The sequence below is a fragment of the Schistocerca nitens genome, chromosome 2 (genome assembly GCF_023898315.1).
Source record: "Schistocerca nitens isolate TAMUIC-IGC-003100 chromosome 2, iqSchNite1.1, whole genome shotgun sequence".
Taxonomy (NCBI): Eukaryota; Metazoa; Arthropoda; class Insecta; order Orthoptera; family Acrididae; genus Schistocerca; species Schistocerca nitens.
In genome coordinates, this window is record NC_064615.1 from 145,624,453 (window position 1) to 145,640,469 (window position 16,017).

Consider the following 16,017-nt stretch of genomic DNA (forward strand, 5'->3'; position numbering starts at 1 on the left):
ACTTTAACATTGTATTTCTGACAGAGACAGCAAAGGACATGGAAGAGCAGCTGAACGGAATGGACAGTGTCTCGAAAGGAGGATATAAGATGAACATCAACAAAAGCAAAACGAGGATAATGGAATGTAGTCGAATTACATCTGGTGATACAGCGGGAATTAGATTAGGAAACGAGACACTATGTTTTCCTATTTGTGGAGCAAAATAACTGATGATGGTAGAAGTAGAGAGGATATAAAATTCAGACTGGCAATGGCAAGGAAAGAATTTCTGAAAAAGACAAATTTGTTAACATCGAGTATAGATTTAAGTGTCAGGAAGTCGTTTCTGAAAGTATTTGTATGGAGTGTAGCCATGTATGGAAGTGAAACGTGGACGATAAATAGCTCTGACAAGCAGAGAATAGAAGCTATCGAAATGTGGTGCTACAGAAGAATGCTGAAGATTAGATGAGTAGATCACATAACTAATGAGGAGGTATTGAATAGAATTGGAGAGAAGAGAAATTTGTGACACAACTTGACTAGAAGAAGGGATTGGTTGGTGGGGCATATTTTAGGCTTTATGGCATCACCAGTTTAGTATTTGAAGGCAGTATGGAAGGTAAAAATCGTAGAGGGAGACCAAGAGATGAATACACTAAACAGATTCAGAAGGATGTAGGTTGCAGTAGGTATTGGGTGATGAAGAAGCTTGCACAGGATAGAGTAGCATGGAGAGCTGCATCAAACCAGTCTCTGGACTGAAGACCATAACAACAGGCTATGTTTTCATACCTAATGCAGCTAATGCAGAAAGGTTCCGCAATCACTTTCAAATGTATAACATAGACAGTAAAATGTCCTGCCCAAAATTCTTTGTTTGATGACGTCTTCGAACACTCAGAATGTTGTACAGTCGTGACTATTAGGCACATCGCTTGGCCCTTATAAGCCTAATATTCTGCCTTAAGATTGGTGGCCAATGTTAACTGCTTGACTTGTCCTTGAGTTTCCATTTTCTTGCAGCTAAAATTCAATGCCATTGCTAGTGTGTATTGAAACTGCTTGTGGGGACCAATGTAGGGACGTCACCCTCACTGCTCTTAAGTGAAATTCGTTTGTACCCCATTTATAACTGTTCGTCCTTATGGTTACCCATTTGTTCATTTAGAATTTTAGTCCGTTGTAGTTCAGTCCATCTATGGGATTATGTCATCTTCCCAGTTAACGGGGTAGAGCTTAGTGCAGGTTTCTGCTGCCTTGTCGTCCACGGGTCTGGCGCCGCTCTCTTAGCGACCAACCGATCGACCAACCGAACTGCCAGTGTGAGAAAAGGCCGAGCCATCTCTTGTTTGCTGACGTTCGAGGCTGGAGCTGTAAGACAATAATAACTAGATTCTATGTATCTTACTTTCTTAAACACAGCTGGCTTTATTCTGATCGCCCGTGACATTTCTGTTCAGAGCATACTTCGCACTGACTTGTTAATATGTAATTAATTATTAGTTGAGTGCCGTGGCGGGTTTTGGTCTTAAATATCTTATAACCTGAATTGCTATCAGTAGAAGTCTTAGTGGACGTGGTGGCGCATGCTTCTAAATTACAACTGTTAATTGAAAGGTTATTAACAGTGTTTGGTAAGCGCGAGGAGCGCACTTTTCTAAAGTTGCTAATATTATCCAAGTTGCATCGAAAAAATAAATTGGATGGTTTAGTAAATGCCAGGTGCGCGTTTTTCGAAAACTGCAAATTTCGTTTAATTTGTTTCGCAGAGACAAATTATGATTGACAGATAGTCCAATAAGCGACAGGCGCATATTTTCTTAATTCTAAAATGTCTTGAAATTCTTGCGATCGTCTGCTTTTTTAACTGAGAATTGTTTACTGTGTAACCAGAATTTCATTCGAGTATTTCGTACAGGAAGAAATATGTTTAATTGTGTCCATGCACTCACTGGTTAAACTAGCGCAAATAAGTTGTTACCATGCAAAATGTGAATGATACTGCTGTTGCTGCGCTAGCCCTCCCACTCCACAGCCTGGTGTGCTGACCCTTGTGACCTGTCCTTATGAGCGTCGTTTCAGTGTCAGAGCGTCGTTACGGACCACTGTGGTAGGGTTCTTGATTGCAACATGGCCTGGACTCAGCATTTGGATGACTTAACACAGGGAAGAATCATCGGGGAACTAGAAGAAGGACAAAGAATGACGAGTGTAGCTCATTTATTTGGTATTACTCACAGAATCATTTTACGTGAGTAGGAGAGTTACGAACCACAGGCACTGCTGATCGAATGAGAGGATGTGGATGACCACGACCAACCATAGTAGCATGTGACCGCTACATTGCGCAATAGTCTAGAGGGGCCTCATGTAAAACGTCGGGTGCAATTGCAACGACATTTAACAGGACGGCAAGGCATGCAGTCGTATACTCCGCAATTGCACAGTGATTGTATGCGGGTGGTCTCTTTGTCCGACTCCCAGCACGTTGTTCTCCGCTGACAGTCCCACATCGGCGGCACCGTTTCCGATGGGGTCAAGAGCGTAGGAACTGGACCAGCGAGGCGTAGGGTCATGTGCTCTTCTTGGGGAGACCAGACTCTGTCAGAATACTGATTCCGTATGTACACTCATGTAGCAGGTGGTGGGAACAGGAATGCACCGAGAAACGTTGTTGAACACCATCGTTTTGGTGGTCCAATTGTTACGGTGTGGAGACGCATAATGTTGCATGCACGTAATGTCTCCAAATCATTGAACACAATGGACGCACTGGTCAACGTTATTGTGACACTGGACTCCCTCCGAATTTGAGTCTCTTCATGGGTTCGTTCGCTTCTGACTTCTTGGCAATGAGCGACCACATTGAGCAGGACAGGTGCAGAATCTCTTTGAATGGGAGGATACTTGGCGAATGGTTTGGCCTGCTCTTTTCCCGACTTAAATATCAACTAGCACTCTTGGGATGCCATAGGGAAACGTATTGCAACATGTCCACGTGGATCAATGGCCTGGTAGCAATTGATAAACGCGCTAGTGGAGGAATGGAGCACCATAAGGTTGGCCATTATGTGAGCACCTTGCAGAACATGGACTACTGTCTGTGGTTATCACACGAACTTTTAAGAACCATTGTTTCGTTTTTGTAATATCTAGGGTAGTATCAAAGATCGCGCCGTCTCCAGTGTAATAGTTGTCTTGAAAATAGTGTCATTTCTGTTCGTCTCATTCCGTATTCCTTCAGTTACCTTCTGTAGATAGCTCTTTCTATGTGTGGTCAAAGTCTCGAGATACGTTATTTCGCAGTGACACATCATGCGGAAGTAGCTTTCGTCCCTACTTTTTGCACAAATGTCAACATAAATGTAAGATAACTTATTGTTGCCGAATACGACCTGAGGAATAAGCATGAAATCTTATTTCTACAAACACAGATATTAGTTCTCACTTGAAACTACTGATACTCAGTCATCAAAGAGGGTGCCCAAATTAGAACGTATGTGCGAACGACTTTAACGTAATACAGTATTCGGTTTTCACAAGTGTATGGGGGGGGGGGAGGGTGGGGGGGAGCTGTAATTGAAACCTGTTTCCTGTTTTTCCTCCACCCATGATAGCTGGGCGGTCAGTTGCAGAGGTTGTTCATTTCAGAAAACATCCCAGTGGTTGTCAGTGGTTGTCAGTATCTCGAAGAGGGTTTCCCGTTCTGGCATTAATCTACTGCCAAAGATAAACCTAACTATAACCATGATCGGAACCGGGGGATTACATCCATTTTACATCCAGGCACTTCATATTTTAAATGTATTTCTGTTCCCTACCCCTAAAGGCAGAGTTGGTACATCGAGTGGTACTTGGTGGGTTTACAGACTTTTCAGCCAAATATCAGGCGAGCTGGTGGAGGAACAACGGGAGTCACGATCGGGAATAGATGATTACTTATTCGAGCTCTTGACTTACAGCCAAGGGAATCTACCTTTTTCAGAATGGGTGGGTGGGAACTATTTTGAATTCATTTCTGCATAAAAATGTCCCACTCTAAATATATGAAAGCCAGTGTACATATAGATGCAGTTGTTTATGTGTAACAGTGTAAAGTCGACGATTTTGTCGGCATGCGATGTGTACCTAAAATGTACAGTGGGACTGTATAGAAATATGCGGTACTGTTGATTGAGATGGAAACAAAGACGCTACAAGTGACTGTTTGTTGTCGCCTGTGTTAACCTTAGTCGCCCTTAAGCCGTGTGCAGCACTATAACGATCACGCTTCTCGGGCTAGCACCATTGCTTGTACTTTGATATTGGCGAGCGTATAGTTGTGGAAATCAGTATAAAAGCAGGTTTGCTACGAAAGTAACGTACAATGTCTGAAGCATACACGCATTGAATTTATTATAAAAGTGGTAGACAGATGTAACACATAAACAATCATGACAGAATCACATATTTTCTTTCATAAAACAAATAACTAAACAGGGCGTTTGCATTTCCAGGTTGGAAATTGCTATATAAGCACTCATTCACCAGTTGTGGTATTGCGTTGTTAGTACTTTGTTTAACCTCTGTTCTTTTTAACTATAAAATTCTCTTCGGTATGGATTTTGGTAGGGTTTGTAGTTGTTGAAGTGAATTTGTCATCCACCCTTCTCGTATCGTTCTTTTCAGCTCACATACGGCCTCAAACTGCCTTCCATTGCTATAAACACGCTTTGTAACTATTCGCCAAAGGTTTTCAGCGGGGTTCAGATCCAGGCTACGTCCAGGTTAGGGCAAGACATCGATATCTTTATCTTCAAGCGACGTTTTTGTTGTGCAGAAATTTGCACAGATGCATTTTGTTGAAACATGAAACATTAAGACGTTCGTCTTTAGGCCTCATACGTGCTAATCCAATCTGTCTCTAGCATCTGAGTGTGAATACTATTCATTGTAGTGTTCGTCCAAACAGTGTGTGATTTACGTTTAGTGCAGAATGCTACCTATATCATATTACTTTCACCACCTCAATTTCTACTCATTCATACCTGCTGTTCTGTTTATAAATTAGCGCATTCATACTGGGTGCTAGCCGGTCAATCCGAATTAAACTTCTTCACATCACTGAAGGTCACTTTACCCAATTTTCAAGTCTATGATCTATGTGTTTCAGCAAACTTCAGTCTAGCCTGGTTCTATTTGGATGCTGGGGCAGGTTTCTGTAGTCGGTTCTCGATTACGAGATGTTTTCATTTGACAGAATATGTCGTACACTCTGGCATTTACTGGCAACCGAAATAAACAAGAATTTCAGAAGAATAACTGTTTGTGGCCCTTGATCAGCGATAATGGAACCACTTCGATACCTAAGATAATTTTGTGCTTTGCCCATATTTTCCGTTCCGTCCATTTCGTACGCCGAATCTAACAAAATTACAAATAACTGTACTTGAACGGTTCCACTTTTTCGCGATTTTACCATTAGAGAGTCCGATTTCCTTTTGTCTACCGATTTTTTTTTCTTTTCATCACATGATAACTGTATTCCGTGGGGCTATGTTAGAATCGTGGTTTTTGTACACAATACGCACTGTCGCTAATGGTGTACGTTTCGTGTCAGTAGGAAACGCACGTGCACGCACATATTAACACGGCACGGAGCCGACTACCTTCATACCAGCTTCCCCACTGGACCACATGTATCGCTGATGTCTTGTCATATACTGTACTACTGACGTCAAATGCGATAACCATTTGACTGCATTTCTCTGTATACTGTATCTCATACTATTGCATGCACACTGTGTGCAACTATATCAACAGACAATGCCTTTATACTGACTTCCACTTCTGCAGTTTGTCTTTTTGGATAGCGAGTGTTCATCTGCGAGAGCGCATGCGCTTAGAGGGCAGTGAAGGATTTTGTGCTCGGCGGTCTGCCCGCAAATTAAGAGAGGATTTGTTGGTACTTGTCCGTTGGCATGCACGAGGCTACTGTGGGCCAGTTAGTCAGTGAGTGGAACCTGGAGTAAGGCTTGGTGGCTGGCCCGCGAGTGGAGAGCGGATGATTAGCATGGCAGCGTGCATGTGCCCAATTACTGTGCATTTTGCAGAGATGGAGGTACGGTAATCTGTGTTTGATGAATGAGCCACTGGTGTGGTTAACTTCCGCCCACGTCCGATGCACTGAATTATTTTGTGGTCACGATGTCTGTGTATTTCATTGTAGTACGGAATCCTCAACTGGAACAGGTACTATAATCTTATAGAAACGATATTGCGTTTAGTTCAGAACCTCCTCCTGCGTCGACATGGTGTGGCGTAACTGATTCTATTCACAAGGGCTACCCACAGTGCTTTATGTGTTTTAAAGGCATATTTGCATGCTGAGCTATTACTATCGGAAAACGTAATTGTAAGTAATAAAAAAAAAAGAAATAATTTAAGCCATAGATGTAGTCCATGGCTGTATAAATATTGTCTACAGCCGCTGGAAACATTTGAAGATTTTTGATAGTCATATTATTAGCGAAAGGGGAAGAGTCGCCTCTTGTTTTCTAGGTTTTGTCAAGATCGGAGGTATGTGGGACACAGCCATTAATACTGCAATATTTCATTCTTTTATTCACGAGTTGCAACCAAAGGGCGCTCGTAATTGCATAATTGAGGTACCAATGTAAGTGTAGTAATTTTAAATTGTGTTTTTATTTCAGTATATAGTTATTACTAACCTATGTACGTTTTATTTTGTGTCTTTAGTCATTGTAAGATTGTTGGGTGACTTGGCATGGAAAAAGGTTCCGTACTTCAAAGCAATATGTCGTCCAGTTCGATATACCGTCGTCTTCGGGTTTTGCTTGATAACGAAGTCCGATTTTGGAGAAAACACGGAGAGAAGAAACATGGTTAAAAATACATGAACGGACTTTTAACGAAAATGCCATCCTCAAGCGCCGAGAGTTTTTAAACTTTTTTTAAAATGTATTACTATAATTCATTGTATGGTCTCGATCCAGTTACGAATGAGCAAAAAAAAAAAAAAATTAAAGTGTGTTACAAAATGAGCCGACAAAAGTCGCGGGATAGCGATATCGACATATACAATTGAAGGCGGTGTCGTTTACATAAGATATAAAAGGCCAGTACATTGGCGGAGTTAATTTGTACTTAGCTGATTCATGTGAAAAAGTTTCCGACGAGAATATGGCCACAAGACGAGATCTAACAGACACTAATGCGGAGTGGTAGTTAGGCCGTTGGGCCGTTCCATTTCGGAAATCGTTAGGGAATTAATATCCCACGATCCAAGTTCCAAGACTCTGACGAGAATACCCAATTTCAGTCATTAGCTCTCATCTTGGAAAACGCAGTGGCCGACAGTCTTCACTTAACGAACAAGAGCAGCGTTCGCGTAGAGTTGTCAGTGCTCACAGACAAGCAGCACTGCGTAAAATAACAGGAGAAATCACTGTAGGACCTACTACGAACTTGTCTTTTATGACAGTGTGGTGAAATCTGGCGCTAGTGGCTTATGGCAGCAGACGACCAACACAAGTACCTTTGCTAACAGCACGACATCGCCCGCAGCGCCTGTCCTGGGCTCGTGACCGTATCGGTTGGACACTAGGGGGCGCCATGTCACGTATTGCGCAGCTGCTCCCGCTGGAGGTTCGAGTCCTCCGTCGACCATGTGTGTGTGTGTGTGTTGTTCTTAGCATAAATTAGTTTAAGTAGCGTGTAAGTCTATGGACCGAAGACCTCATTAGTTCCCTTAGGGTGGGTGGGGGGGGGGGGGGGAACCTACGACCTGTTCAATAAGGCCAGGTTTAAGTTGGTAAGAGCTGACGCTATGGTCCGAGTGTGGCGCAGACCCCACAAAGCCATGGACCCAAGTAGTCAACAAGGCTCTGCACAAACTGATGGTGGCTCCATAATGGTGTGGGCTGTGTTTTCATGGAATGGGTCGGGTCCTCTGGTCCAACTGAACCGATCATTGAGTGGAAATCATTATATTCGGCTACTCTGAGCCTATTTACAGCCACTTACGGACTTTATGTTCCAAAGAACGACGGAATTTTTATGTCATCCGGCTACAAATGCTGGCGATTTGTTTGAAGAACATTCTGAACAATTCGAGCGAACGATTTGGCCACCAGACCGCCCGACATGAATCCCATCGAACATGTATGGGATATAATCGAGAGGACAGTTTGCGCACAAAATGCCGCTCCGGCAGCACTTCCACAATTATAGACGGCCATAGAGGCAGGATGGCTCAGTATTTCTGCAGGGGGCTTCGAGTCGTTGCACTACGCCGGGGAAAGGAGGTATAACACGATATTAGGAGAAATTCCACGACTTCTGTAAAGTCAGTGTATACTGTTATCCTCTTTGTATCGATGTATGCTCTAAACGAAAACCTGTCTTGCTAGATATTGTTTACGGGGTGCCACGAGACATGCTGTTTCTTTGTAATCTCAAGAAGCTTGTATTGGGAAAATGTCTTCAACTACAGTTGGCTCTTTACATTTTCCATGTTAAGAGGATTGCATCTGTGTACTGGGTGGCTGCACTTGCGATAGCTTTATTTGCGTACAGCAGTCGCAGTTAATTCCATTGTTAATACTACACTGCCTCAGGTTGGTTGTTGTGGGATTTCTGTGCCTGCTATTTATTGGTGGACTGAGGCTCCAGTTTATATGTCAATGCGTCGGTGATGTTCTCTTAGGAAGCATCTGAGCTCCTGGACAGGAAAGCTTCTTTTATAATTATTAACTTTACTGTAATTATTTCCTCACTGCTTCTTATTGGTCGATCGTACACAAAATGAAGACTGATGCTTTTCACTCCATGCTTCCCATGCTTGCTGCACCGTTTACAGTTCTATGATTTCAAAACGAACACATTGCGAAAGTTTAATTGAAATTTTCTTATGTATCCCGTTATTTTTATTTCGTTGAACGTCGTCTGGTTGGTTACATTCTGCGCTGATACTGGACACCCAGTTAATGTTCAATGTCATATTCTCTTTTGCTTGTTACTATTATGTTTGGAACCAGTGTACTCGCCTAAATAAGGAGTGCAACTTAGCGTTGTGATCAAATTATTATTGCAATGTTTCTATAAGTGTGTTATTATTGTATTATTAAATCAATCAATCGATTCCATCCTTTTTTCCCTATAGGCCTACCGTCCTTACCAACAGTTAAACATGTGTGATTCCGTTACTCTTAGAACAGTTAGTTTCTTTCCTGAGACGACAGTGACGTAAGGTCGAAAACTAGCTTATTTATCTAAAATTGATAAGGTCACCGAGAATATGCAACAGAAGTTTCATAGCTTCTGCTAAAGTGATATTTGACGTAAGACGATAACACATGCACCAGCTAATAATAATCTCTGTGTCTCATAAGTATCTGCATCCTGAGAAAATTTCATTAGAGAACTATATTCTCTGCATGAATCTCTGTCATCCAGTGTTTTTTATCATCAGCGTTCATCAGCCTGATTTCACGTGTGTCTTGTCCCCAGCAGATTCGACCTGATTTCCGTGCGCTTCACGGGTCGGTTGACGTGGAGGGACGAGGTGGTGCTCGGAAGCTGGGAGCGCGATCGCGGCCTGCTGCCGCCGTCTGCAGACCTCTTCCCAGACAAATTGTCTGACCTGCAGGGCCGCGAGTTCGTCTTCGGCACCTTCCACTACCCGCCCTATGTCGTGCTGGACGATAAGGACCCAACTTTCCAGGACGGCCTCGAGGCCCGAATGATATTGGAGTTCCTCAAGAAGGTTAATTTCTGTTTCACACTGTATCTTACACTCATTTCTAGAAAGACTGAATTCTTCTAACTTTGACTGTTTGTAGAGCCCAACGACCTGTTGGTTGTCCTTTAATTTCGTTTATAGCTCATCGCAACGATACACTTTTTATGTGAGTGATATTTTGTCCGTAGACAGTACATGATTCGCAACAAATTTGTACGGAATTTTAATTTGTTAATGTATTAACTTGAATTACAACGATTGTTTGCGGACGTTTCCATAAAAGGGTGTGCTAATTTACGAGTCCTGTGTACAAAATTACTTGTATGATGACCTTTCGTTATTTACCTGACATAAGACTGATCTGCAGTGAATTTTATACAGGAATCGAAGAAGACGTTCTCTATAGGTTTTGATGCTCTGAACACGAATATCAGGATTAAAATTGTGTCATAGCTCAGGTTTACAAGTAAGTTGGACATCACTTTTCAGGCCTATACTGCTAACCTAATCTCTCTGTAATACCGAACATAACTCAGCAGCATAGCAATAGTCCACAGTCCTATGTACTGCAAACACGTTGAGGTGGCAGTAAAAGAAGTGCATCTCCACTGTCGTGTTGCAGTCGAAAACCATATAAGCATGAATGCGTTCGTCCACAAGATACCTGTAATTTTCTGGTCTCCTTTTTCCCAAGAACGGTGTTGTTACATTGCGAAACAATGACAATCACGCAGCTGATAAGGGGTTAGAGTGGACTCGCATTGTGTATTACCCCAACAGACGGACCAATTAATGTCATTTTGTGAAATTTCCTGGCAGATTTAAACTTCGTGCCGGGCTGGGACTCGAACTGGGGACGTTTTCCCTTCGCGGTGAAAGTGCTCTTGGGTAGCTCAGTTTGTAGAGCACTAGCCCCCGAAAGGCAAAGGTCTAGAGTTCGAGTCTCTGTCCGACACACAGTTTTAATCCGCCAGTAAGTTTCATATCGGAGCAGACCCCGCTGCAGAGTGAAATTGTCATCGCCTTCAAATGGTTCAAATGGCTCTGAGCACTATGGGACTTAACATCTGAGGTCATCAGTCCCCTAGAACTTAGAACTACCAAAACCTAACTAACCTAAGGACATTGCACACATCCATGCCCCGAGGCAGGATTCGAACCTGCGACCGTAGCGGTCGTGCGGTTCCAGACTGATGCGCCTAGAACCGCTTGGCCACAAGGGCCGGCTGCCATCGCCTTCGTGATTGTACTGAGTCGTGGAAACTTCTTACACACTGAAATGCGCCTTCATTCTTGAATGCTGTCAAGAGTCCCAAATTAATGTGCAATAGAAGTATAACTACGTTCTTTAGCAATAGCTTTGACCGCGACATCAGATTTGTTGGGTGTGTCACCGACGAGATTCCACTGCTGCCATCGCAAGGCGAAGAGTTTGGCTTTATGCTTTTGAAAATCTAATTCCCTAATCAGATCACTGATTTCACGATACGTGCTTTTGTAAGGTTCTCCAGAAGGCAATGTTAGTGTAAGTGCAGGGTTAATGTCACTGGCGGATGACTGCACATTTTCGGCTGTATGCATCGCCTCAGCACCATCGCTTTCATTGCTTGATGGCAGGAGAACGGGAAATGGCAGTCCTTCGTCGTGAGCCAGTGTGTGAATGACAGGTGGGATTTCAGGGTACTGACTCCTTTGCTCAAGTGAGGTATCATACAAAAATAACACTCCGGTGCATGATTTGTAGATTAACACCGAACCTCATGGAGACATTTTAACACGCATTCAAGCGTTCAGTGTAGACAAAATGCGCAACATACGCGTAAAATTCACGATTTTTCTTGGTCTCCAACTCGCCACCCAAAATACAAGGCTTATGCTTGTCTCAGACCTTCGGTCAATGGTCACCTTCTTCTGCAAAAATACGACAAAAGTTACAAGGTTTGTTACTGCAAGTGCAGGGAGTTTTTGTAAAAGCGTACATGTGCACAATAATACAGTTCATCGACTTCAACACGTCACCTCACCCACTCACTGCCAAAAGCCGCGACACTCCCTCCAGTAACGAGAGAACCAACACAGCACAAGACGACGCAGCCGTAACAGATGACAAAATCGCGTCTGGTTTCTACATTCTAAAATTCTCACATATCTGGATGGTGCATATGAGTTGTGGCGTAAAGCAGCGTTGCCAAATTGTACTCGAATAATCCACGTAATTCACTCATGGCAGAGGAGCCCTTATTACAATTATTTTGCAAGTAGCTGTTATAATGTCACCTACGTGTGAATGTGAAATGTAAACACGTTATTTACTTGTAACTCTGAGCTAAGAGTCAATTTTAATCTTCTCATCGGTGTTCAGCGCATCTGAATCTATAAAGTACGGTTACTTTCTTTTCTGTAAAAAATAAAAGAGAAATTTTGTGGAGCAGTGCAATTTTTCCACTTTTAAGATAATTGCCAGGCAATAAATATACCAGTAACATAGGAGGGCGTACTGAAAATCAATGCCTGCGATTTTTTTATTCTGTTCTCAATATCGGATGAGGTATTAAATGTGCATATTACTTAGCCGACTTTCTCGCTTGTCTGGAGCACGTTGCAACCCTCTGCCACTAAAGGGCTCCAAATTGCAGCGTGTAACATAGCAAAGTGTAATTTCACTGTGCCGGTGCGTGAGCAACTAGGTGCAGTAATCGAGTTTCGAATTCGGAGAGTTCATCAATATTTTGATATAAAGGTTATAGGCCAAGTAGAATGACTTTTTAACCTTAATTACACTGTCAATCACTCGGTAATTAACGACTTTAAATTTGTAACAGTTTACCACGTCCAACAGCTAAGTACAGTAATGTACTACTGATTTCTCTGCACTCTAAGCATGTGGTAAACTTAGGATATAATACAATCCCTCCTCTCTGCTTATTGCATTAATACAGTGATCAGTCAGAATATTCTGACCACCGACCTCCTATCGATATAGACGCTTCCAAATGATAGCAGCGTCACGGCACATCTACTAGAAAGAAAGGGGAAGGAGCCCGAGTTATCTGACTTTGACCGAGGACAGATTATGATGACCCGGAAGCTCGGCACCAGCATTTCGGGAACGGCGAGACTTGTCGGGTGTTCGAGGAGTGTTGTGCTGATTGACTTCAACACGTGGCGAAGCCAAGGTGATACCACAACCAGACGTCGTAGAGCTGGGCGGCCGCACCTCATTGTCGCTTACGGTCTATCCAATGACATATGCGGTTGGATAGAAAGTTCTCTAACAGACAGGGAGCAGTAGGTCGTCCTGAATGGGGTAACTTCAACAGAAACAAGAGTAACTTCAGGTGTGCCCCAGGTCAGCGTAGTAGGTCCTCTGCTTTTTACGATTTACTTAAACGATCTGGTTGATGGTATTGACAGCGGCCTTAGACTGTTTGCCGATGATGCTGTAGTCTACAGGAAAGTAGTATCACGAGAAAGTTGTGAACAAATCAATGAGGATTTTCAGAAAATAAATGCGTGGTGTAATGACTGGCAGTTATCTCTCAATATTAGTAAGTGTAACCTACTGCGTATAACAAGGCGAAAATCCCCATTAATGTATGAGTACACAATAAATAATTTGTGTTTGGAAGCGGTAAAATCAGTCAAGTATCGGGGTGTGACTATTCGAAATGATCTCAAATGGAATGATCAGATTACAGAAGTAACGGGTAAGGCGAACTCTAGGTAGCGGTTTATTGGTAGAATCCTGAAGCGATGCAGTCCTTCAGCGAAGGAAATAGCTTACAATACGTTAGTTCGTCCAGTCTTAAGAGTATTGTTCGTATGTATGGGACCCTTACCAGTTGGGTCTGGTTCAAGAGACTGAGATGGTCCTAAGAGGAGCGGCAAGATTCGTGACTGTTACATTTAGCCATCGCGAGAGCGTTACAAATCTCATAGAAAGTTGGTAGTGGGACACACTTGCAGATAGACGACATGCTAAACGGAAGGGGTGCACACTAAATTCCGAAATCCAATTTCACCGAGGATGTAGAGCATATATTATTACCACCAGCTTTCGAATCGCGTTATGATCATCATTCAAAGATAAGGGAAGGAAGAACTCGTACTGAGACGTTCAGACAGTCGTTGTTTTTCCCTCGCGCGTTCCGCGAGTGGAACGGGGGGTGGGGGGGGGATATGACTTTGGCGCGAATTGTGCCCTCCGCCACACACCGCTTGGTGGCTAGCGGAGTATATGTGTAGATGTAGAATGCAGATGTCTTGCGTCGTAGGCTGGGCAGACTGGTAAAACAGGACAGGAGGCAATCCGTAGAGGAATTAACGTCAAATTTTAATGTTGGGCAGAGTACAAGTGTGTCTGAACACACAGTCCGCAGAACACTCTGAACGATAGGCCTCCGCAGCCGACGACCCATGCACGAGCGTTTCATGGTCTGGGGAATTCGTCGTCTTCCAGGGGAACAGCTCATTTGACACCTATGCTGCGGAACGGAGACAAGATGGCGCCGGCTCCATTATGCTCTAGGGAACATTTACATGGGCATCCATGTATCGAGTGGGACTTGTGCAAAGCACCATGACGGCCAAGGAGAATCGCACACTAGTTGCAGAACACGTACACCCCTTCATGAAGCTCATGTTCCCCAATGGCAGTGGCATTTTTCAGCAGGATAATGTGCCATGTCACAAGACCAGGAGTGAAATAGATTGGTTCGAGGAACGCAGTGGCAAGTGCTGGTCCCCCAATTCGCCACATCTGAACCTCAACGACACATCTGGGATATTATTGAACACATCGTCAGAGCACATCGCGCCCCTCCCCGGAATTACGGGAATTAGGTGACTCGTGTGTGCAGATGTGATGCCAAGTTCATACAGCGAGCTACCAAAGCCTCACTGCTTTCATGTTACGACGCGCCGCCGCTGTTAGCCGTGCCAAAGCTGGACATACCGGCTATTAGGTACGTGGTCATAATGTTCTACTGACCAGTGTGTATGTTTGGTGGATATTAAATTTCCAGTAAAGAACTTCGTCCTCACGCTTTGTTGGATCTATGGGCACCTACCGACGGCCGTGTGATACTCTTAGAATGGCGTCATGAGACATTGTATGGAGGGGCGTGGATTCAGCACATTGTTCTCCTGCGTTGTCAGTTCAAACAAACCAGGAGCCGCTACTCGGTCTACCAGCTCACCCATTGTTATCATGAGGCTGGGTGGGTGCTGTTGCAGTCCTCCCACCAAGGAAAAATTCCTGGCAGTAATGGGAATCGTACCCGGGTCCACCGCATGGTAATAAGTCGTGCTGACTACTCAACTGTCGAGGCCAATAAAATACTTAATTTCACATTTTTAAATTACAATAGCACCGATAATTTTCAACAGATCAGGTTTGCTTCTGATGCCAGTCGTCTACTTGGTGTAACTGCGTGTAACGTGCGTGGAATGTTGGCGCCATTGTGAAGTGAAGAGGCTGGCACAGGAGAGGAATTCATGGCTGACTGCCATCAAACCAGTCAGGAGACAGAAGACTTAAACCCAGTTTATCGTAATTCGACTATTACTTCTAGCTGTTACCGATTACACTGGGAGGCCATTAGGAGTGGTCTCGTCTACCTTTGGGTTCCAAAAACCCTGTGCTCAGTCCACAACGTAATCTACTCTGCCTTACACAGTAGACATGGTCAGATGACAATGCAACTTCGTATACGTACTCATTATTGGTGGGTTTTCCGTTCTATATGGCTTATAGAATGGCCACCATAGCGAATTAGTATTGCCCATGTTAATTGGTCTTACCAGGCCTTGTGGGATGTATACGCAGCGTGAATAGTGTCAGAAGTTGAATGATGACTCTGAAGGACACGGAGATGCGGCATGCTCATATTTATACACTGTGTCATCAGCGTCTTGCAGACTCTGAAATTGACCTGATAGTAGGACTCACACTGGTGCTGGCTAATCGAATCTTTCAGTATGATTATTCGTTGTGCATTCTCATGTGACAGTGACCCAGTGTTGGACTCCATAGGAAAGTGAGGCCAGTCATATACTGTACGTCAAGCTTCTGGTCGACCACTACGAGGAAGGCTCACCTTATTGTGTATCAAGCAAAGTGGCGTTGTTGCTCTCGGTGTGGATTGTGTGGGCAGCCTTCGGGTATGATACTTGCTCACGCTTAATAGTGACTGAAAGAACTTTGGTAGCGCAATGGTACGTCATGGATATCCTGCGTCCTCCTGTGTTATCTCTCACGATACAGGACCATTGTTACCATTTTCCAACAG

The 16,017-nt window shown here is 43.6% G+C and overlaps 1 protein-coding gene across 1 annotated transcript in view; it reads left to right on the plus strand.

The window, feature by feature from the left end:
* Window positions 1–6,079: 6,079 nt before the first annotated feature.
* LOC126234879 (uncharacterized) overlaps window positions 6,080–16,017 on the plus strand; it is a 93,723-nt gene continuing 83,785 nt past the window's right edge. Inside the window, exons 1-2 of the mRNA XM_049943619.1 lie at window positions 6,080–6,090; window positions 9,499–9,751. Coding sequence (XP_049799576.1) covers window positions 6,080–6,090; window positions 9,499–9,751 — 264 coding nt within the window. The remainder of the gene's footprint in view (window positions 6,091–9,498; window positions 9,752–16,017) is intronic.